Source organism: Manis javanica, chromosome 2 (genome assembly GCF_040802235.1).
Source record: "Manis javanica isolate MJ-LG chromosome 2, MJ_LKY, whole genome shotgun sequence".
Taxonomy (NCBI): domain Eukaryota; kingdom Metazoa; phylum Chordata; class Mammalia; order Pholidota; family Manidae; genus Manis; species Manis javanica.
In genome coordinates this window covers 183,750,484-183,773,885 of record NC_133157.1, presented here as the reverse complement: position 1 = coordinate 183,773,885, position 23,402 = coordinate 183,750,484, and the positions used below count along the sequence as shown (strand labels likewise).

The following is a 23,402-nucleotide window of genomic DNA, read 5'->3' as shown; positions in this document are numbered from 1 at the left end:
CTTTATAAAGAGAAGCCTGTAGAAGGCTACATTTTTTCTCATTGCCTACTCATTTCTTACACCCTCTAAACCTAGTTACTGGTTTTGTAGCTATTGAAACAAAAATAAACCCTAAACTGACACTGATACTTGTATTCTTTTCTTATGAAATTAAGTATTTTCTCTTGTTTTTTTTCCACCAACAATTTGAGTTGTTGATACTAAAAATCACTAATTTCTATTACTTAACAAAGGAGGATTTATAATATATAAATTATCTCAATAGTCATATTTAAAAAATAAAAAACCTTACACCACAGCTAAAGACTACTTTAACCATGACCTTTACCATCCCACTACACACCCCCAACCACACCAGATCAGCTAAATCCACTTTCAGTTTAGAATATATCTTGTCCATTTGTTATATTTTTATAAACTACTTTATATCTGTGAATAACTTTTAACATTATTTTGTTCTCTTCATTCTCATAAATGGCATCATACTATATATACCTTTATGCTTCCTGATATTCCCACCAAAAATTTTGTGGTAGAGAGCTATTCACGTGAGCATACATAGACCTCTATTGTATATATCTCCATATGAAAAATTTCTCTCGGTCAGAGGTTAGCAAACTACAGCCCACAGGTCAAATTCTACCCACTGCCTGTTTCATATTGTCTACAACCTAAAAATAATTTTTATAAATGAACATTTATAATCGATTTGATGATAGGGGACACCAAGTTGGAACCCCAGTAAGGTAAACTATTATCCCAAGAAAAATGATTCTATTCTTCTCATTAGTAAAACTGTTTTACAAAAAGAGTATTATATTTTGAATTTCATCAACTCAAACTTTATGGAAATTTGTTCTCTCATTATTTCAGTACCTACATGATATCTCAAATTTTGTCTCTTGGCCCATAAAGCCTAAAATATTTACTATCTAGCATATTAGAGATAAGTTTGCTAACCCCTACTGTAGAAGGTGTACTGAAAATTAGAATGGATAGGTGTACGATGTGTTTTAAAATCTATTAGACCTTGCAAAAAGTATTCTCCAAAATGGTATCAATTTATACACCCACCAGCTGTATATGAAAGCACCATTCCTCCAAATGCCCAGAGAAAACTGATAGAGGTCAAAAAATTGTCAAATCTAAAAAATCCAAAGGGTTTTGATTCTACCATAAACCTCCTTGATCTCTCTTTGAAGCATCTGACAGAGCTGATCCATGTAAAAAGGCCTTAAATTTACATATTATTCTACAATTTATAACATACTTTCACTAACTTATTTTCCGCATGTTTGTAACATCAAATGCTTTGCAGTCTTAGCTACCTAGTGCCATATATATTCAATAACAGCTAAATAGAGATTTGCTAAAAGATGAAAGTTTCATCTGCATGTTTTCCTCACACATCCATGCCCAACTCTCTTAATTAATAAATTTCATTACATGAAATAGGCAAATTTAGGTGCACAAAGTTAAAACTTAAGCATTTGAGCACTTGATTGAAATTACTTAGAATATAATATGCCACACGTACATGAAAGACATTTAAATCCTCTACTGTAATATTGTAACACTATAATATTGAAAATTAAACTTTGAAAATTTCTTCAAAGGTTATAGTAATCATCCCAAGTTACATGAACTACTATTAACCTTATAACAAATTGGTATTTTGAGTCAGTTCCAAATAGTAATACAAACTAAAACACTCTACTAAATCCTGAAAGCTTTAAAATGTACACGGCCACTGAACTAGCATCAAAAACACAATGAAGTATTTAACACTCAAAGCTTTATTTTTGTAAATATTCAGTATTCTTAATACCAATGAAAAGTTTGTCTGCCAAACACCTAACTTCCTGGGACGTTTAATTTATCCACTGTGGATTGCTAAAGTCAAACTAACCAAAACACAAAAGACAACTAGACAGCATGTGTACCAAGAGACCTGTTGCCAAAACACAATTTATCTGAGCTTCACTGTAACTTTCACACTACCCTGAAAATTTAAGTGAGCTTTTAACATAGTAACAAATAGTAGTGATAAACAACTACTCCAATAACTTCTTTGTCAGTATGGATGACAACAATATTGCTGACCAATGGCTTTCGTGACCATTTTCCTTGAGGATGGGCATGCATTATTCACCTTTAAGGCTGCATGTCTGCAATATATGAGGAACTTAATGTTTACCAAATTAATGAATCCTACATAGGTAGAGTACCTTGGAATGATTAGTGAATTGCCAAAAATTAGATCTGTTTCAACAAAACAAGGCAAATATTCCCAACATTATTCAAGTTGTATCAATATTTTTTCAAACTCATACACCTCAGTGTATTGTGGGATTGAAAAAAAATACAAATGTAGAAAACATTATCTACATATCTAGTTTTCCAAAATACTTTCTGCTACTCTCTGCATGACACAAAACACTGACAGACTATTATAAAAGGGACCCTCAAAGAATCACACTTGCCTGTCTACACCCCTTCATAACATGATACTGTCAGTCCTCCATCTACTCTACATGGTTTGAAAATGGTCAAATTTTACATCTGAATATACCTGGGGGTGATCTAAAACTGATACTTTTAAATTGGTTTCTTTTTCCTTTGCAAAAGGCAAATATTTAAGAACTTTGAAATGTCAAACAATAAAGCACAAACCAGTAAAGTCAGGAGTCTATTTTTGGAGTCCTCTAATTTGTTAGTTCTTACATGAAATTTAGGGTATTTTTAGCACTTATTCATGAATGCAACTTATATAGTTTCCTTTAGTCCATAAAACAAAATTTAATGATTATGTATATGTTGTCTCTACTTAGACTACACATCTGTGTTTGCTTAGTAAACACATTTACTACTCAACATTTGAGTTTTATCTTTTTGTATGTACCTATGTGGGGAATGTATTATTTATTTCCCAAAAAAAAAAAGATATGGACGAGCTGAGCAAAGCCCTCAAAAATTAACCTTACATAATTTAATTTAAAGCAATAAATAAATTTTCCCTCTGCATCAAGAAATTGACAGGAGTTCAGTAAGAGGAAAGGGACTGTAATAGAAATGTGTTAAACCCTCTTTAAAAAACAGTCTCACAATAAATGTTCCCCTCCAAGAAATCATGAGTCTTTTAAAGCATTCTTAAAAACTAAGTGCTCTTTCAACAGTTGATAAATATCATCGATACATAAAATCTTCACAAACTGTTATTATCTTACAAACATCAAGCTATTAATCCCAAGTAACTGAAATATCTTTAAAACAGGTACACTTTCATTTTACTTAATTATGTTGAATAATGAATATATTTTATTTTCAATATTATATTATGAGCCACTGATTTTGTGAAATTACAACTCCAAGAGAAAAGATTTCATTCTTCCAAAGCCAACCAGACACTAATAAATGAGAAAATTCACCTTTCATACCTTAAGGTAGCAGTGTGAATAGCAATAGTGAAGCAGATTATCAGAAGGCTGAGAAAGGCTGCTGACCACAGGCACCAACTGCTCAGCATACATTGGCACAGAATGTTCCAGATTAATTTTATCCACCAATATCTGAATGGATGGCAAGGGCCGAAGAGACTGGAAGTTGGTGGTATTCATGAAGTTACTTGAACTCTGAAAAATAACAATGTTCACTTTATATTTCAAAAGAACAGTTACTGATGTGCAATGCCTTCTAGATAAGGTTCAGACTAGTACATTTTGCAGTGTTATCAAATCAATCCAGAAATGATGCCTTTCTATGGGACTCTCTTATCATAACCCAAATACAAACACCTTCTACATATTTTCAAGCTATGTCCCAGATTTCAAAGAATGCATGTTTATTGTAAATTTATCACTGCCCTTTTAGCCCAAGCTTTTTATTTTTCCAGTCAACTGGAATATTTCACCAGTGACTCACTACATTAAGATTATTTTCTTATGCTCAATCATTCCAAAATATTTCCTAGATATCCCAGAGCCAGCCACCTTTTATCTTTGTTCCCTTTATTCACATTTATATGATTAAGTGGACCAATCCTGATGTTTCAAAATTAGTCACAAGCAGCAAAGTTTGCAGGAAAGAAATATTTTTGACCCATATCGTATCTATTAATGATACACATGCTAAAGGCTCAAAAAAGTTAAGAATATCAAGGTGGGCTTTGCATTTTCAGTGTTACAGATCTTTTCTAATCTTCCAAATAAATGCATGTAAGTTTCAAAATGTCCAGAGTGTGAACCCTGATTAGCAAGCAACCCTTTCCTGTCCTAGAAGTTACTCCCTTATAATGCCATACCAGTAGTTCTCAATAAGAAAAAGTTCTTTCATCCAGAGGTATACAAAATATGTGGGAAGAGCTGCTTCATTGTTTTGTTTTGTCTGTCTTTCATTGTCACAATAATTGGGGCACAGTACTGGCATTTAGCAGGCTCTGACTGTTAGTAAATGCTACATAATACTTCTCCAGTCCAAAAAGCCAATATGCCATTACTGAGAAACACTGTTCCTAAAATCAACTAAGTTGAATATATAATCCTGCTTTTATGACTTATTATTAGTAATTTTTAAAACACCACTTCCTGGACAATTACTTTACTTTTTTAAGTGACTTTATTTTGGATTATTGAGGTATAACATATGTAGGGCACACAAACATCAAATGTAGAGCTCAACTATATATATAAACCAACTATATATATATAAACGACCATATGTTTCAAGCATCCAGTAAGGCTCTCCCATGTCCCTTCTTAGGATATATCGAATCCCCACCAGCAGTAGCCAACATTCTCATTTCCATCACCATGGATCAGTTTTAGATCATCATATAGTTTATACTCATGCCTACTGCTTTCATTCAATATAACATCTATGAGTATTACCTAGGCTGTTCCTTCTTTGAGTTGACACCTTTATCATTATAAATTGGCTCTTTTTATTTCTACATTTTTTGGCTTTAAAATAGCTCCACTACTTTTTCCTTTGATTACAATTTATGACGTACCTTTTCCCATCCTTTTACTTTTAAGTGGCATTAGTTTTCAGTTTCAAAATTTCATTTGATTCTTTTTTTTTTTCCTATGGACTAAGATGTTTTTTCAAATATTCTTTTTGTCTCCTTCCTCAACTCATTAATCACTCATATTTTTTAAAGTTCACGACTTAAAATATTCAGTAAAATGTTTTAATTTTCTCTATTGAAATTTTCACCTGCAGATCTCTTTAACCAGCAACATAATTATGAGTGGCCAATAGAGAACATATATATAACATACAAAATATATATATACAAAATGAAACAACTGCATCATAGTCAATTGCTTGTCAAACTTCCACAAGTTCTTATTTAATGTCAGGACACTTTTACATCTATAATCATCATCATCATTACATAGATATTAAATAAAATGTAATCAAAAAAATAAGAGTAACAGATAATACCTTATATGTATATGCCAACATATCTAGAAAGCAGTGTATATGGACCTTAAACAAATATTAAGCATCTAATACATTCTCATTAACATTAACAGTAGTAATCACTTGGTTCCTAATATATGCAAAATGGTTTACATGCATTATCTCACTGAATATTAAAAGTAATACAAGGAGCTAGGTATGGTAGGGGCAGTGCTCTGTGCCAACACCGTGACAATCTTACACAAATCCCTTCAGATCACAAAGGCAAGGATCAACCACAGCAGACCCATGCCTTGGTAGAACATTCTGTGACACTCTCAGAATCAGGGAAGGTATATGATCTTCTGAGGATCTGCTAAGACTATTTCTCACTTTCCTTCTCATTTATATATGAGACATTTTTCTCATCAACATTCCTCATTCAGGTGAGATATGGGACTTTCTACTCACCCTCTTAGAGCACAGCTGTAGGCTATATAACTGCTTAGCTGCAGTGTGGATTTGAATTCCCGTCAACACAGTATACTACCATGTGTGTTGCATGTCATTTGACCCTCTGGTTTGAGGGTTGTCCTTAAGGGATAAGCAAGCTGACACCACTACTGATTTGCTTTTGCTGTCTATATAACTAATAAACTATCTGAATATTATCTAGACTTGTTGTTTATTTACTGGATGAATCTGTCAGCTACCTGAGAAATATAAGTCCGTATTATTTTTCAGAAAAGGAAAATAACCTTAAAGATTAAAGCATGGTATCATAAGGTGTCATAGATAGTATATGGTGTGACTTCTAGGCCCATGTTCTTCAATATTTCTTTGTATAGTCTTAGCTTTTCTTTAAAATACATATGTATACATATATATATATGTGTGTATATATGTATTTATGTATTTATACACAAATTATTTTTTAAGAATTAATCAGTTACATTGGTTTAGTAACTTCATCGTGGAATACTATATTCTTAGTATAGTGAAAAGATATTCTTTTACTTAGTTACCTTCCCAGTACAATATCACAGGACAAAAAAATATGCATATATGAGAAAACAAGTAGTCAATAGCAAAATATACCTTTTTTCCCATAATGACAGGTAGTAAATGATCCAGCAAGTTGAATTCAGCCATGGAAACTGTGCAGGTACATTTGAGTAGAGTAACACTTGTATGTCGAGTAGGAATATATTCCTCCAAAGATGCCACCTCCTCAGTATTCAGTACTGTATCATTTTCATCCTTAATATCTAAAATGATGAAAACAATTTTATCACAATTAATATTAAGTAACTGAAAATTTAATTAATTGGTTCCCCAAATTTTAAAGTCAAATACTATTTTTCTTTTAGCAATGAAGCAATAATAAAATAATGTGTTACCTTTAACAAATATAAATTATGCTACTCTGGAATATAAATGTGTGATTTTGCTACATGAAAATTTAACATTCTGATTTCCAAATCTTAAAGAAATTCTTAGTCTCTTTCATTAATAGAATAACAGTTCTGTGCATAAAAAATATCATTGAGATAATATAAAAGCTAGCCACAGAGGCGGAGACAAGACGGCGGCGTGAGTAGAGCAGTGGAAATCTCCTCCCAAAACCATATATATTTTTGAAAATATAACAAATACAACTATTCCTAAAAGAGAGACCAGAAGACACAGGACAACAGCCAGACTACATCTACACCTGCAACACTCCAGCGCCTTGCGAAGTGGGTAAGATACAAGCCAAGGCAAGGCAGGACCCGAGCACCCCGCACCCCAGCTCCCTACGGGAGGAGAGGAGTCAGAGCAGGGAGAGAGAGGGAGCCCAGGACTGTTAAACACCCAGCCCTAGGCATCCGCACTGGAGCACAGACACACACTGCGTGGTGTGCTGGATGCTAGGGAAACAGGACAGTAAGACCTGTGAACAGGTCCCTGCAGCCGGCGCCCCTGGAACAAAGAAAAGTGAGTCCTTTTCGAAAGACTTAAAGGGCCAGGGCCCCCAAAGCTGGACAGAAAAGCCCCGGGACACTTAGCCCAGCAGCTGGGAATCCAGGGGAACTGCAGGTACCCGAACCCCATGGGCAGCCGCACACGTTGGAGGCCCCTCACAGTGATAAACAGCCTCCCACCCATTTCCCCTCCAACTCAACTCCACCATAGTGGAGCAGCAGCCTGAGGCTGGCCACACTCACAGAGGAAGGGCAGAGATTCTTTAACAGTGGCGGGCAAGAAATAGAAATGTCATTTGCACTCAGCTGCCCAGCACAAGCCGCTAGGGGTTGCTATTTTCCCAGGAAAGGAAGGCCACAAACCAGCAAGAAAGGACGTTCTCCCAGCCGACACATACACCAGCTTCCCACAACTACCTCTATTGCAATGAAAAGGCAGAAAAATTTGATACAGACCAGACTAACCCAGACAGTCACCCTGAGAAGGAATCTGGGGAGATAGACCTACCAATCACCCAGAAAAAGACTTCAAAATAAATGGATAACCATGCAGATGGAGCTGCAGAGAAATATGCAAGACCTAAGACATGACATCTAGAAGGAGATTACAGAAATGAAAAAATCTCTGGAAGGACTTATAAGGAGAATGGAGGAGATGCAAGAGGCTACTGATGGAACAGAAACCAGAGAAAAGGAATGCATAGAAGCTGATGCAGAGAGAGAGAAAAGGATCTCCAGGAATGAATCAATATTAAGAGAACTTTGTCACCAATCCAAAAGGAACAATATTCGCATTATAGGGGTACCAGAAGAAGAAGGGAGAGAAAAAAGGACACAAAGTGTCTTTGAAGAAATAATTGCTGAAAACTTCCCCAAATTCAGGGAGAAAATAGTTGCTCAGACCATGGAAGCACACAAAACTCCCAACAGAAGGGACCCAACCATGAAAACATCAAGACATATAATAATTAAAATGGCAAAGACCAAGGACAAGGACAGAGGATTAAAAGCTGCAAGAGAGAGGAAAAAGGTCACCTACAAAGGAAAACCCATCAGGCTATCATCAGATTTCTCAACAGAAACCTTACAGGACAGAAGAGAATGGCATGATACATTAAATGCAATGAAACAGAAAGGCCTTGAACTAAGAATGCTATTGCAGCACGATTATGATTTAAATATGAAGGAGTGATTAAACAAATCCCAGACAAGCAAAAGTTGAGGGAATTTCCCTCCCACAAATCACCTCTACAGGGTATTATAGAGGGACTGCTATAGATGGGAGCACTCCTCAGGCTAAACAGATGTCACCAGAGAAAATGAAATCACAGCAAAGAAAGCAGATAAACCAAAATATTAACTAAAGGCAAAAACGAAAATCAACTACCCACAAAAGCAGTTAAAGGAAACACAAAAGAGCACAGAATAAAACACCCGACATACAAAGAATGGAGGAGGAGGAATAAGAAGAGAGAGAAATAAAGAATCACCAGACAGTGTCTATAATAGCTCAATAAGCAAGTTAAGTTAGGCAGTAAGATACTAAAAAAGCTAACCTTGAACATTTGGTAACCACGAATCTAGAGCCTGCAATGGCAAGAAGTACATATCTTTCAATAATCACCCTAAATGTAAATGGACTGAATGCACCAATCAAAAGACACAGACTGATAGAATGGATAAAAAAGCAAGACCTATCTATATGCTGCTTACAAGAAACCCAAAGATATACACAGACTAAGAGTCAAGGGATGGAAAAAGACATTTAATGCAAACAATAGGGAGAAAAAAGCAGGTGTTGCAGTACTAATATCAGACAAGATAGACTTTAAAACAAAGAAAGGAACAACAGATAAAGAAGGACATTACATAATGATAAAGGGCTCACTCCAACAAGAGGATGTAACCATTATAAATATACATGAACCAAACACAGGAGCACCAGCATATGTGAAACAAATACTAACAGAACTAAAGGAAGGAATAGAATGCAATGCATTCATTTCGGGAGACTTCAACACACCACTCATTCCAAAGGATAGATCCACCAGACAGAAAATAAGTAAGGACACACAGGCACTGAACAACACACTAGAACAGATGGACCTAATAGACATCTATAGAGCTCTACATCCCAAAGCAACAGGATACACATTCTTCTCAAGTACACATGGAACATTCTCCAGAATAGACACATACTAGGCCACAAAAAGAGCCTTAATAAATTCAAAAAGATTGAAATTCTACCAACCAACTTTTCAGACCACAAAGGTATAAAACAAGAAATAAATTATACAAAGAAAGCAAAAAGGCTCACAAACACACGGAGGCTTAAAAACATGCTCCTAAATAATCAATGGATCAACGACCCAATTAAAATGGAGATACAGCAAAATATGGAAACAAATGAAAACAACAATACAAAGCCACAATTTCTGTGGCACACAGCAAAAGCAGTCTTAAGAGGAAAGTATATAGCAATCCAGGCATATATAAAGAAGGAAGAACAACCCCAAATGAACAGTCTAACCTCACAATTATCAAAACTGGAAAAAGAAGAACAACACCTAATGTCAGCAGAAGGAGGGACATAATAAAGAACAGGGAAGAAATAAATAAAATTGAGAAGAGTAAAGCAATACAAAAAAAAAAAATCAACAAAACCAAAAGCTGGTTGTTTGAGAAAATAAACAAAATAGGCCTCTAGCCAGACTTATTGAGAGAAAAAGAGAATCAACACACATCAACAGATCAGAAACGAGAAAGGAAACATCACAACAGACCCCACAGAAATACAAAGAATTATTGGACACTACTATTAAAACCTATATAATAAGAAGCTGGAAAACCTAGAAGAAATGGACAACTTCGTAGAAAAATACAACCTTCCAAGACTGACCAAGAAAGAAACACAAAACCTAAACACACCAATTACCAGCAAAGAAATCGAAGTGGTAATCAAAAAACTACCCAGGAACAAAACCCCCAGGCCAGATGGATGTACCTAGGAATTTTATCAGACATACAGAGAAGACATAATACCCATTCTCCCTAAAGATTTCCAAAAAATAGAAGAGGAGGGAATACTCCCAAACTCATTCAATAAAACCAACATCACCCTAATACCAAAACCAGGCAAAGACCATACCAAAAAAGAAAATTACAGACCAATATCCCTGATGAATGTAGATGCAAAAATACCCAACAAAATATTAGCAAACTGAATTCAAAAATACATCAAAAGGATCATACACCATGACCAAGTGGGATTCATCCCAGGGATGCAAAGATGGTACAACATTCGAAAGTCCATCAACATCATCCACCACATAAACAAAAAGAAAGACAAAAACCACATGATCATTCCATAGACGCTGAAAAAGCATTTGACAAAAATCGACATCCATTCATTGTAAAAACTCTCAGCAAATTGGGTATACAGGGCAAGTACCTCAACATAATAAAGGCCAGATATGATAAGCCCACAGCCAACATCATACTGAACAGTGAAAAGCTGAAAGCTTTTCCTCTGAGACATGAAACAAGACAGGAATGCCCACTCTCTCCACTGTTATTCAACATAGTACAGGAGGTCCTAGCCACAGCGATTAGACAAAACAAAGAAATACAACCAATTCAAATTGGTAAAGAAGAAGTTAAACTGTCACTATTTGCAGACGACATGATACTGTACATAAAAAACCCTAAAGAGTGCACTCCAAAACTACTAGAACTGATATCAGAATACAGCAAAGTTGCAGGATACAAAAGTAACACACAGAAATCTGTGACTTTCCTATACACTAACAATGAACTAGTAGAGAAATCAAGAAAACAATTCCATTCACAATTGTATCAAAAAGAATAAAATACCTAGGAATAAACCTAACCAAGGAAGTGAAAGACCTATACCCTGAAAACTATAAGACTCTCCTAAGAGAAATTAAAGAGGATACTAGCAAATGGAAACTCATCCCATGCTCTTCGCTAGGAAAAATTAATATCGTCAAAATGGCCATTCTGCCATAACAATATACAGATTTGATGCAATCCCTATCAAATTACCAAAAGCATTCTTCAACGAACAGGAACAAATAGTTCAAAAATTCATATGGAAACACCAAAGACCCCAAATAGCCAAAGCAATCCTGAGAAGGAAGAATAAAGCGGGGGGTATCTCACTCCCCAACTTCAAGCTCTACTACAAAGCCACAGCAATCAAGACAATTTGGTATTGACACAAGAACAGAGCCACAGACCAGTGGAACAAAATAGAGACTCCAGACATTAACCCAAACATATATGGTCAATTAATATTGGATAAAGGATCCATGGACATACAATGGAGAAATGAGAGTCTCTTCAACAGATGGTGCTGGCAAAACTGGACAGCTACATGTAAGAGAATGAAACTGGATCACTGTCTTACCCAAACACAAAAGTAAATTCGAAATGGATCAAAGACCTGAATGTAAGTCATGAAACCATAAAATTCCTAGAAAAAAGCATACGCAAAAATCTCTTAGACATAAATATGAGTGACTTCTTCATGAGCATATCTCCCCAGGCAAGGGAAACAAAAGCAAAACTGGACAAGTGAGACTATATCAAGCTGAAAAGCTTCTGTACAGCAAAGGACACCATCAATAGAACAAAAAGGTACCCTACAGTAGGGGAGAATATATTCATAAATGACAGATCCGATAAAGGGTTGACATCCAAAATATATAAAGAGCTCACCTCAACAAACAAAAAGCAAATAATCCAATTAAAAAATGGGCAGAGGAGCTGAACAGACACTTCTCCAAATAAGAAATTCAGATGGCCAACAGACACATGAAAAGATGCTCCACATTGCTAGTCATTAGAGAAAAATGCAAATTAAAACCACGATGAGATATCACCTCACACCAGTTAGGATCGCCACCATCCAAAAGACAAACAGCAACACATGTTGGCAAGGTTGTGGAGAAAGGGGAACCCTCCTACAATGCTAGTGAGAATGTAAATTTGTTCAACCACTGTGGAAAGCAGTATGGATGTTCCTCAAAAAGCTCAAAATAGACATACCATTTGACCCAGGAATTCCACTTCTAGGAATTTACCCTAAGAATGCAGCAGCCCAGTCTGAAAAAGACAGATGGACCCCTGTTTATCACAGCATTATTTGCAATAGCCAGGAAATGGAAACAACCTAAGTGTCCATCAGTAGATGAATGGATAAAGAAGATGTGGTACATATACACAATGGAATATTATTCAGCCATAAGAAGAAAACAAATCCTACCATTTGCAACAACATAGATGGAGCTAGAGGGTATTATGCTCAGTGAAATAAGTCAGGTGGAGAAAGACAAGTATCAAATTATTTCACTCATATGTGGAGTGTAAGAATAAAGAAAAACTGAAGGAACAACAGCAGCACAATCACAGAATCCAAGAATGGACTAACAGTTACCAAAGGGAAAGGGACTGGGGAGGATGGGTGGGAAGGAAGGGATAAGGGTTTGGAAAAAGAAAGGGGGTATTATGATTAGCATGTATAATTATCATGTGGGGGGGGCATGGGGAGGGCTGTGCAATACAGTGAAGTCAAGTAGTGATTCTACAGCATTTTACTAGGCTGGACTGTAATGGGGTGTGTGGGGGGACTTGGTGAAGGGGGACCCTAGTAAACATAATGTTCTTCATGTAATTGTAGATTAAAGATAACAAAATTAAAAAAATAAATAATTTTAAAAAGGTAGATAAATTAATAAATAACGCTGGCCACAGACTAGGAAAGAAATTAATATTTGCCATAGATTGATTCATAGATATCTCCACAAAGGACTTGCATATTAATCTTTTTAATTTTAAACCTAAAAATCATTAAGCTACTGAATTCAGTAGAAAAGTTAGCAAAAAGACCTTGAACAAGCAATAGGTACTATATTCAAATGGCCAAAGATTCTACCAAAAGCTAGTTAACATCATTAGGTATCAAATAAAGTCACATTGTAACAGCACTACAGACCTACTGGAATGGCAAAAATGAAAAAAAACTAAGAATACTCAGTGCTGGCAAGCATGCAGAGCAAACATAAGCAATCCTTTTCTACGAAAAGCCATACAGAAAGTTTTTTTGACTTTGTGGCCTATACAGTGTCTGTCACAATTACCCAACTCTGCCACTGTAATACAAAAGCAGCCACAGATAATACATAAATGAATGAGCTTTTGTTCCAGTAAAACTATGGAAACTAAAAATCAAATTTCAAATAGTTTTCATGTGTCATAAAATGATTCTCTTTTGTATTTTTTTCCAAATATTTAAAATGGAAAACCAATTACCAGCTCATGTACAAAAAGAACAGTACAAAAAGAAGTAAATCAGTTTTTCAAACCCTGATCAAGAGCAACTAAAATTCTCCTATACTGTTGGGTAGGAGTGCAAAGTGGTTCAACCATTTGAGAAAAGTTTGGAAATACCTACTTAAGGTGAAGATGACCTTTTACCTAAATAATTTCAGTCTTAAATGCCCACCAGAAATGAGTACATATGTTTTCCAAAAGGCATGAATTAGAAAGCTTGTACCATCACTACCAGAATAACCAAAAACCATAAATGAATCAAATATTCATAAACAGTGTATGGATAAGTTACAGTATATTCACACAATGTGATTCTATACAGCAAAGAGAATTAATCTCATAAACACAATGTAAGCTAAAGCCACAGACAAAAGAGTACATACTGTGTGATTCCATTTACAAGAATCAAGAATTAGCAAAACTAAATCTATCATGTTAGAAGTAAGGAGAGTTGTTACCCTTAGGGTCAGAGCAGTAACCAGAAGACAGCACAAAGGGGACTTCTGGAGAGCTATTAAGGTTCCATTTATTGAACAGTTACACAGATGTGGTTAAGTTTGCAAAATTCACAGAACTATATACCCTTAGGTTTTGTGTGTTTTCCAATAAGTATTTCATACTTCAATGTGTAGTAAAAAAGAAAAAGTGAAGAACTGCTAACTACTTAGATTTAATACATATGCATTCAATGTGCACTTACAGGCAGCTCTCACCTAGCATAATTCTGATACGCATGAATTTCAGATATCTTTTTTTAGTTTAAAAAAAAAATGCCAGCCCCCAAAAAGCACAGCTCAAATATCAATTACCACAGTATATAATAACTGTAAATAACTACATAACATCAAAACTTCACTGTTAGTTCTTCAGTCCACAAACCATTACATAAAAAAGAGGTAAGTATCATGATCCATGACCAATCATGTCACTTCTTCCAAAGTCTGTCAGGTTTGATTTCTGGTTACTGGTTATCTGTTATTTAGCCCATACACTGACAGCAAAGCATGCAGTTGTGTATTGCTGCCTTATTTGACAGCAATAAACCCACACATTTTACAAAAATGGATAACAAATAGAGATGGCAAAGACAAAGTACAGCAAAGAAACACAAACTGCTAATGCTGCAAGTAAAATTCTAATGCAACATAAATAGAGCTGCAGAAGAAAAAGCTGACCATGGGAATGTAGACACTGCACCACTGAAGAGACTCTAAACACGTAGCTAGAGAACTACAGTGAAGACAAACTTACCTTGTAGATGGGGAAAGTGGCTGTGATAGAAATGGTGAAGATACCCCAGAGGAAATGATGCGAGCCATATACCTCCCCTAAAAGAAGATCTCAAAGTTTTCACCATATTGAAATTGTATAGAATAAAATCTTGGAATCTGAATCAAGCTTAGGAGTATGGCAATTTGCCAAGGTATCTGAAAGACTCCATACAGTAAGTTATGAAACTAGGAGTCAAGCACTATTCAAACTACTCCATAGGTTTTTTTTTTTACAAAGAAATAAAACCCTTACTTTTTTACTATTCTTTATACCATTTATATTGCTTCTACATATATTTATACCAAGAGAAAGAATTCTTAGTATTCTGACAAAAATATCTAAAAGTGCAGAACAGTAGTTTGTACCATCATGATGATCACTTTACATGATTTCAGCTTGCATATTTTTATGGTCCCTACCTACCATGCAAAGTGAGAACTGCCTGTACATTAAAGTCAGCTAGCAGCAATTTATATATATGTATATGTATGACATTAAGAAGTACATCAAATAGAAATTCACATTTTACATACATACACACATACACACACACAAACATATCTCCGTGTATGTGTTTATAGCATAATCCCACTGTGGAAGATTCCTACCTGCAATTTCCTCATCTTTCTTTTAGGAATAAGACCCTCTGAATTTAAATAGGTAGTAGGACTCCTGGAGATTACAATTTCCAGCCTCCCTTGTTGCTAGGTATAGTGACACATTATTGAGTTTGTCAATAGGATGACAGAGCCATGTCATTAAATGAAACTACATGCCTACCATTTTCTCTTATTCCCCCTTCCTGTTTGTTAAAAGTAGACATTGCATTGGTGTACTGGCCATGGTATCATGGAGGATGTTAGAATAACAAGATAGAAGAACTCTGGGTCTGAGACATGAAACACAGTCACCTCATGAAACAGTCATCCTAATTCCCTGGAGTACCTACCAACTTAGACTTTTACATGAGAAAAACCAATATATTATGTACTTTTCTTGGGGTGAACCTAAGTTTTCATTTCTCTGGGATCAATGCCCGGGAGTGCAGTTGCTAGGCTATATGGTAGTTTTACGTGTACTTTTTCACGAAACAGCCAAGCAGTTTTCAGGCATGGTTAAGCCATTTTATAGTACCACCAGCACCGAATGAGTGATCCAGTTTCTTCAAGTACTCCCCAACATTTGGTGCTGTCCCTGTTTTTCATTTTAGCCATTCTGTACATATTACCCTAGCATTTATATAAGTGTCTGGCATGGGTGAGGCATTCAAGCAAAGTGCAACAAATGAATGCATGAACAAGGCACTTACTATGCACTAAGCACTGCATTACAGGCATTTATGTCCACTAATCTTTGGAAGGTCTTGTTAACATATCATTAAGGACAACAGTAAATTTACTGTGAGAAAAATAAAAAAGAAGCTTCAACAAAAACAAAAGTTTATCTCTCTTTCACACAACATGCTCAGTCTAAAGTATCCAGAGGTGACATGGTGTTACCACACTACCAAAGACCAAGGATCTTTAATCCTGTTGCTCTGTCATCCACAGCATGCAGCTTTCACCTCAGAGTGAAATGGCATCTCAGCTGAGATGGCAACTCCAAACCCTGCCATTAAATCGCTTTCCAGAAAGAAGGAAGATGAAAAAAAAAAAAAAAACCAGCAGGTATGCTCTTTTCCTTTTAAGCCCTGGCCCAAAAATTCACTTAAAGTTGTACCCCATTTTGGTAGCCAGAACCTAGTCATATGACTATATTTGGGATGTGTAGACTTTATTTCTATCATAAAAGTCTCTACATGGAAATTTCTATTACTATAAAATAAAAGGAGAATGTCTGTCTATTGGCAAGATAGTTTAGCCATCTCTGTCACAATTAATTAAACTCATTATAGAGATGATATAGAGAAGTGGAAATCAATCTTGTTAATTAAATTTCCTAAGGTCAATAAGAAGTGAGGGCTCAGAATTCAAACCCTAGTCTATCTGACCCCATAGGATAAGTTCTCTACTATCCAGTATCCCCTCATTCTGCTATTATATCCTACTCCAGAGTTGTTTACTGCATAAAAAAATGAACTTATTTTTATGAAACTGTGATAACCATATCTTCATACTATGAAGAAAAATTACTACAGAAAAAATTAATTTTTTTAACCAGTAAGACATAAGTTTTCTCGAATGTTAAATTTGTATGTTTGGAGCCATCTTCATGCCTGCTCTTTAGAGTCCACTAAAGTGGCAAAATAGTCATATGTCAAGAATATACATTGGAAAGAATGTCAAAAGGTAAGACAAAGGAATGCCCAAGATGGATGTTTGACTAGTTCAACAGAAATCTCATCCCAAAAACATATATATTGTTGAAAATGCAACAAATACAACTATTCCTAAAATAGACACCAGTAGATACAGTACAACAGCCAGGCTACATCTACATCTACGAGAACTCAGCATAACACCAAAGGGGTAAAATATAAGCCGCAGCCCAGCAGGACCCAAACACGCCATACCCCAGACCCCAGCGGGAACAAAGGAGTTGGAGCGAGGAGGGAGTGAAAGCCCAGGACTGCTAAACAACCAGCTCTAGAAATCTGTACCAGGAGCACAAACACACAGTACACGGGGTGCTGGATATCAGACAAACGAAAAAGCAAAACCTGCCAGCAGGTTCCCACAACTGGCGCCCCTGAGACAAAAGAAAAGCCAGTGCTTTTTGCAAATCTTAAAGGGACAGGGACCTCACAGCTGGACAAAGTCATCCCCACAAACGCACCCCAGCACCAGGGAATCCAGGGAACTCTAGGCGAACTAACTCCCTGGGTGGAAGCGCAGCTCTGAAGACCCTCACGATGATAAGCAGTATGCCAGTCATTCCCCAAACTGGTGCGAACCCCGACATACCAGAACAGTAGTGAGAGAGTGGCAGCACGCACCGAGGGAGGAGGCGACATAGGGGCCCGTGAACGGCCTGCACTGCGCAGTGGCAGTGGCCGAACGGCCCAGGGACGGCACGTGTGAGCCAATGGCGGTGGCAGTGATAGAGCGAACCACGCAAGCCTGAAGCAGCGGGACCTGAGTGGCCCGGGACTGGCATGCATGGACTGGCAGCAGCAGCAACAGAGTGGCCCGCGTGAGCCCGTGACAGCAGCACCGGAATAAAGCGCGAGCGGCCTGCACAAGCCCGTGGCAGCAGCATCAGAGGGGACTGGGAGCGGTCTACATGAGCCCGCGGTAGTGGCGACCGAGCTACCTGGCAGCAGCCTGCATGTGCCGGCAGTGGCGGCACCGGAGGGGCACGGGACAGACCTGCGCAAGCTCATGGTGGCACCAGAGGGGCCTGGGAGCGGCCTGGACGAGCCAGAGGAGGGGCAGACACACCCCCAGTAGCCACTCATCCCGGGGCACAGCCACCTGGGCCAGAAGCAAAGGCCGCTTCCGACACAAAGATGCCCAGCAGGGGTACCACTTCTGCAGGACAGTGCACCTGGCACGCATGCCATACCCCACAGGGCTCTGTGCTACTCTGATGGAGAACCCACCCAAAGCAGCTTAGGGGATTAACCCAGAAGCTGCTCCAAAAGTGCGGATAACAGACACAGGCAGTGGAGAAGGGCAAGGTGACCAGCTATCAGGAAAGGACTTTGTTCTCCCACCTGACAAACGTGCTATTGGCCTACAGCAACCTCTATCACCATGAAAACGCAGAAGAATTTAGACCAGTACAAAATAGTCCAGACAACACCTGAGTGAGGGCCAGGGAACATAGACCTGACCAATCTCCTCAAAAAAGAGTTCAAAATAAAGGTCATAACTATGCAGATGCATCTTCAGAGAAATATGCAAGAGCTAAGGGATGAACTCCAGAGGGAGATAACAGAAATGAAACAATCTCTGGAAGGATTAAAGATCAGACTGGATGAGGTGCAAGAGTCCGTTAATAGAATAGAAATCAAAGAACAGGAACACAGAGAAGCTGATGCAGAGAGACATAAAAGGATCTCCAGGAATGAAAGAATGTTAGGAGAACTGTGTGACAAATTCAAAAGGAAAAATGTTCGCATTATAGGGGTACCAGAAGAAGAAGAGAGAGAAAAAAGGACACAAGTGTCTTTGAAGAAATAATTGCTGAAAACTTCCCCAAATTCAGGGAGAAAATAGTTGCTCAGACCATGGAAGCACACAAAACTCCCAACAGAAGGGACCCAACCATGAAAACACCAAGACATATAATAATTAAAATGGCAAAGACCAAGGATAAGGACAGAGGATTAAAGGCCACAAGAGAGAGGAAAAAGGTCACCTACAAAGGAAAACCCATCAGGCTATCATCAGATTTCTCAACAGAAACCTTACAGGACAGAAGAAAATGGCATGATATATTAAATGAATGAAAACAGAAGGGCCTTGAACTAAGAATGCTGCATGCAGCACGATTATGATTTAAATATGAAGGAGAGATTAAACAATTCCCAGACAAGCAAAAGTTGAGGGAATTTCCCTCCCACAAATAACCTCTACAGAGTATTTTAGAGGGACTGCTATAGATGGGAGCACTCCTAAGGCTAAATAGAAGTCTCAGAGAAAATAAAACAACAGCAAAGAAAGAAGACCAATGAAATACTAACTAAAGACAAAACATAAAATCAACTACACACAAAAGCAGTCAAAGAAAACACAAAAGAGCAGAGAATAAAACACCCAACATATGAAGAATGTAGGAGGAGGAATAAGAAGAGAGAGAAATAAAGAATCAGCAGACTGTGTTTATAATAGCTCAATAAGTGAGTTAAGTTAGACAGTAAGATAGTAAAGAAGCGAACCCTGAACCTTTGGTAACCACAAACTTAAAGCCTGAAATGGCAATAAGTTCATACCTTTCAATAATCACCCTAAATGTAAATGGACTAAATGCACAAATGAAAAGACACAGACTAATAGAATGGATAAAAAGGCAAGACCTATCTATATGATGATTATAAGAGACCCACCTCAAACCCAAACACATGAAAAGACTAAAAGTCAAGGGATGGAAAAAGATATTTCATGCAAACAACAGGGAGAACAAAGGAGGTGTTGCAGTACTAGTATCAGACAAAATAGACCTCAAAACAAAGAAAGTAACAAGAGATAAAGGACATTATATAATGATAAAGGGCTCAGTCCAACAAGAGGATATAAACATTATAAAAATATATGCACCCAATATGGGAGCACCAGCATATGTGAAACAAATACTAACAGAATTCAAGGAGGAAAAAGAATGCAATGCATTCATTTTCGGAGACTTCAACACACTACTCACTCCAAAGGATAGATCCACAAAACAGAAAATAAGAAAGGACAAACAGGCACTGAGAAGCACACTAGAACAGATGGACCTAACATATATCTAAAGAACTCTACATCCAAAAGCAACAGGATACACATTCTCCAGAATAAACCACATACTAGGACACAAAAAGAACCTCAATGAATTCAAAAAGATTGAAATCATACCAACCAACTTTTCAGACCACGAAGGTATAAAACTAGAAACAAATTGTAAAAATAAAGTAAAAAGGCTCACAAACACACAGAGGCTTACCAACATTCTCTTAAATAATCAATGGATCAATAACCAAATTAAAATAGAGATCCAGCAATATATGGAAACAAATAACAACAACACAAAGCCCCAACTTCTGTGGGACACAGCGAAAGCAGTCTTAACAGTAAAGTATACAGCAATCGAGGCATATTTAAAGAAGGAAGAACAATCCCAAATGAATAGTCTAATGTCACAATTATTGAAATTGAAAAAGAATAAATGAGGCCTAAAGTGAGCAGAAGGAGGGACATAATAAAGATCAGAGAAGAAATAAACAAAATTGAGAAGAGTAAAAAACAATACAAAAATCAATGAAACCATGAGACGGTTCTTTGAAAAAATAAACAAAATAGATAAACCTCTAGGCAAACTTATTAAGAGAAAAAGAGAATCAACACAAATCAACAGAATCAGAAATGAGAAAGGAAACATCACAACAGACCCCACAAAATACACAGAATTATTAGAGAATACTATTAAAACCTATATGCTAAGAAGCTGGAAAACCTAGAAGAAATGGACAACTTTGTAGAAAAATACAACCTTCCAAGATTGACCAAGGAAGAAACACAAAACCTAAACACATCAATTACCAGCAAAGAAATTGAGGCGGTAATCCAAAAACTACCCAAGAACAAAATCCCCAGGCCAGATGGATTTACCTAGGAATTTTATCAGACATACAGAGAAGACACAATATCCATTCTCCTAAAACATTTCCAAAAAACAGAAGAGGAGCAAATACTCCCAAACTCGTTCTATGAAGCCAACATCACCCTAATACCAAAATGAGGCAAAGGCCATACCAAAAAAGAAAATTACAGACCAATATCCCTGATGAACGTAGATGCAAAAATACTCAACAAAATATTAGCAAACAGAATTCAACAGTATATCAAAAGGATCATACACCATGACCAAGTGGGATTCATCCCAGGGATGCAAGGATGGTACAACATTCGAAAATCCATCAACATCATCCTCCATATAAACAAAAAGAAAGACAAAAACCACATGATCATCTCCATAGATGCTGAAAAAGCATTTGACAAAAATCAATATCAATTTATGATAAAAACTCTCAGCAAAATGGGTATACAGGGCAAGTACCTCAACATGATAAAGGCCAGATATGAGAAGCCCACAGCCAACATGATACTGACAGCGAGAAGCTGAAAGCTTTTCCTCTGAGATATGGAAAAAAACAGGGATGCCCACTCTCCCCATTGTTATTCAACATAGTACTGGAGGTACGAGCCACAGCAGTTAGACAAAACAAAGAAATACAAAGAATCCAGATTGTTAAAGAAGTTAAACTGTCACTATTTGCAGATGACATGATATACATAAAAAACCCTAAAGACTCCACACCAAAACTATTAGAACTAATATCAGAATTCAGCAAAGTTGCACAATACAAAATTAACACACAGAAATCTGTGGCTTTCCTATAAACTAACAATGAACTAATAGAAAGAGAAATCAGGAAAATAATTCCATTCACAATTATATCAAAAAGAATAAAATAACTAGGAATAAACCTAACCAAGGAAGTGAAAGACCTATACCCTGAAAACTATAAGACACTTTTAAGAGAAATTAAAGAGGACACTAACAATTGGAAACTCATCCCATGCTCCTAGCTAAGAAGAATTAATATTGTCAAAATGGCCATCCTGCCCAAAGCAATTAACAGATTTGATCCAATCCCTATCAAATGACCAAAAGCATTTTTCAACAAACAGGAACAAATAGTTCAAAAACTCATATGGAAACACTAAAGACCCCAAATAGCCAAAGCAATCCTGAGAAGGAAGAATAAAGTCGGGACGGGGGGGAATCTCACTCCCCAGCTTCAAGCTCTACTACAAAGCCATAGTAATCAAGACAATTCGGTACCAGCACAAGAACAGAGCCACAGACCAGTGGAACAGATTAGAGACTCCAGACATTGACCCAAACATATATGGTCAATTAATATTCAATAAAGGAGCCATAGACATAAAATGGGGAAATGAGAGTCTCTTCAACAGATGGTGCTGGCAAAACTGGACAGCTACATGTAAGAGAATGAAACTGGACCATTGTCTAACCCCATACACAAAAGTAAATTCAAAATGGATCAAAGACCTGAATGTAAGACATGAAACCATAAAACTCTTAGAAAAAAACATAGGCAAAAATCTCTTAGACATAAACATGAGTAACCTCTTCTTGAACATATCTCCCTGGGCAAGCAAAACAACAGCAAAAATGAACAAGTGAGACTATATTAAGCTGAAAAGCTTCTATACAGCAAAAGACACCATCAATAGAACAAAAAGGTACCCTACCGTATGGGAGAATATATTTGTAAATGACAGATCCGATAAAGGATTGACATCCAAAATATATAAAGAGCTCAATCATCTCAACAAACAAAAAAACAAATAATCCAATTAAAAAATGCACAAAGGAACTGAACAGACAGTTCTCCAAAAAAGAAATTCAGATGGCCAACAGACACATGAAAGGATGCTCCACATTGCTTGTCATCAGAGAAATGCAAATTAAAACCACAATGAGATATCACCTCACACCAGTAAGGATAGTTACCATCCAAAAGACAAACAACAACAAATACTGGCGAGGTTGTGGAGAAACGGGAACCCTCCTACACTGCTGGTAGGAATGTAAATTATTTCAGCCATTGTAGAAAGCAGTATGGAGGTTCCTCAAAATGCTCAACATAGAGTTACCATTTGACCCAGGAATTCCACTCCTAGGAATTTACCCTAAGAATGCAGCACTCCAGTTTGAAAAAGACAGATGCACCCCTAT

The 23,402-nt window shown here is 36.9% G+C and overlaps 1 protein-coding gene across 15 annotated transcripts in view; it reads right to left on the bottom strand.

The window, feature by feature from the left end:
* Positions 1 to 23,402, bottom strand: part of VPS13B (vacuolar protein sorting 13 homolog B) — an 861,603-nt gene that overhangs the window by 720,406 nt on the left and 117,795 nt on the right. For all 15 annotated transcript variants that reach the window (XR_012128333.1, XR_012128334.1, XR_012128335.1 and 12 more), the window contains 2 exons: positions 6,502 to 6,671; positions 3,438 to 3,632 (listed from right to left, as the gene is read on the bottom strand). Coding sequence is in view for 12 of the 15 variants with exons in the window: in XM_073229878.1 (XP_073085979.1) it covers positions 3,438 to 3,632; positions 6,502 to 6,671 (365 nt within the window). In the remaining 3 variants the exon portion in view is untranslated. The remainder of the gene's footprint in view (positions 1 to 3,437; positions 3,633 to 6,501; positions 6,672 to 23,402) is intronic.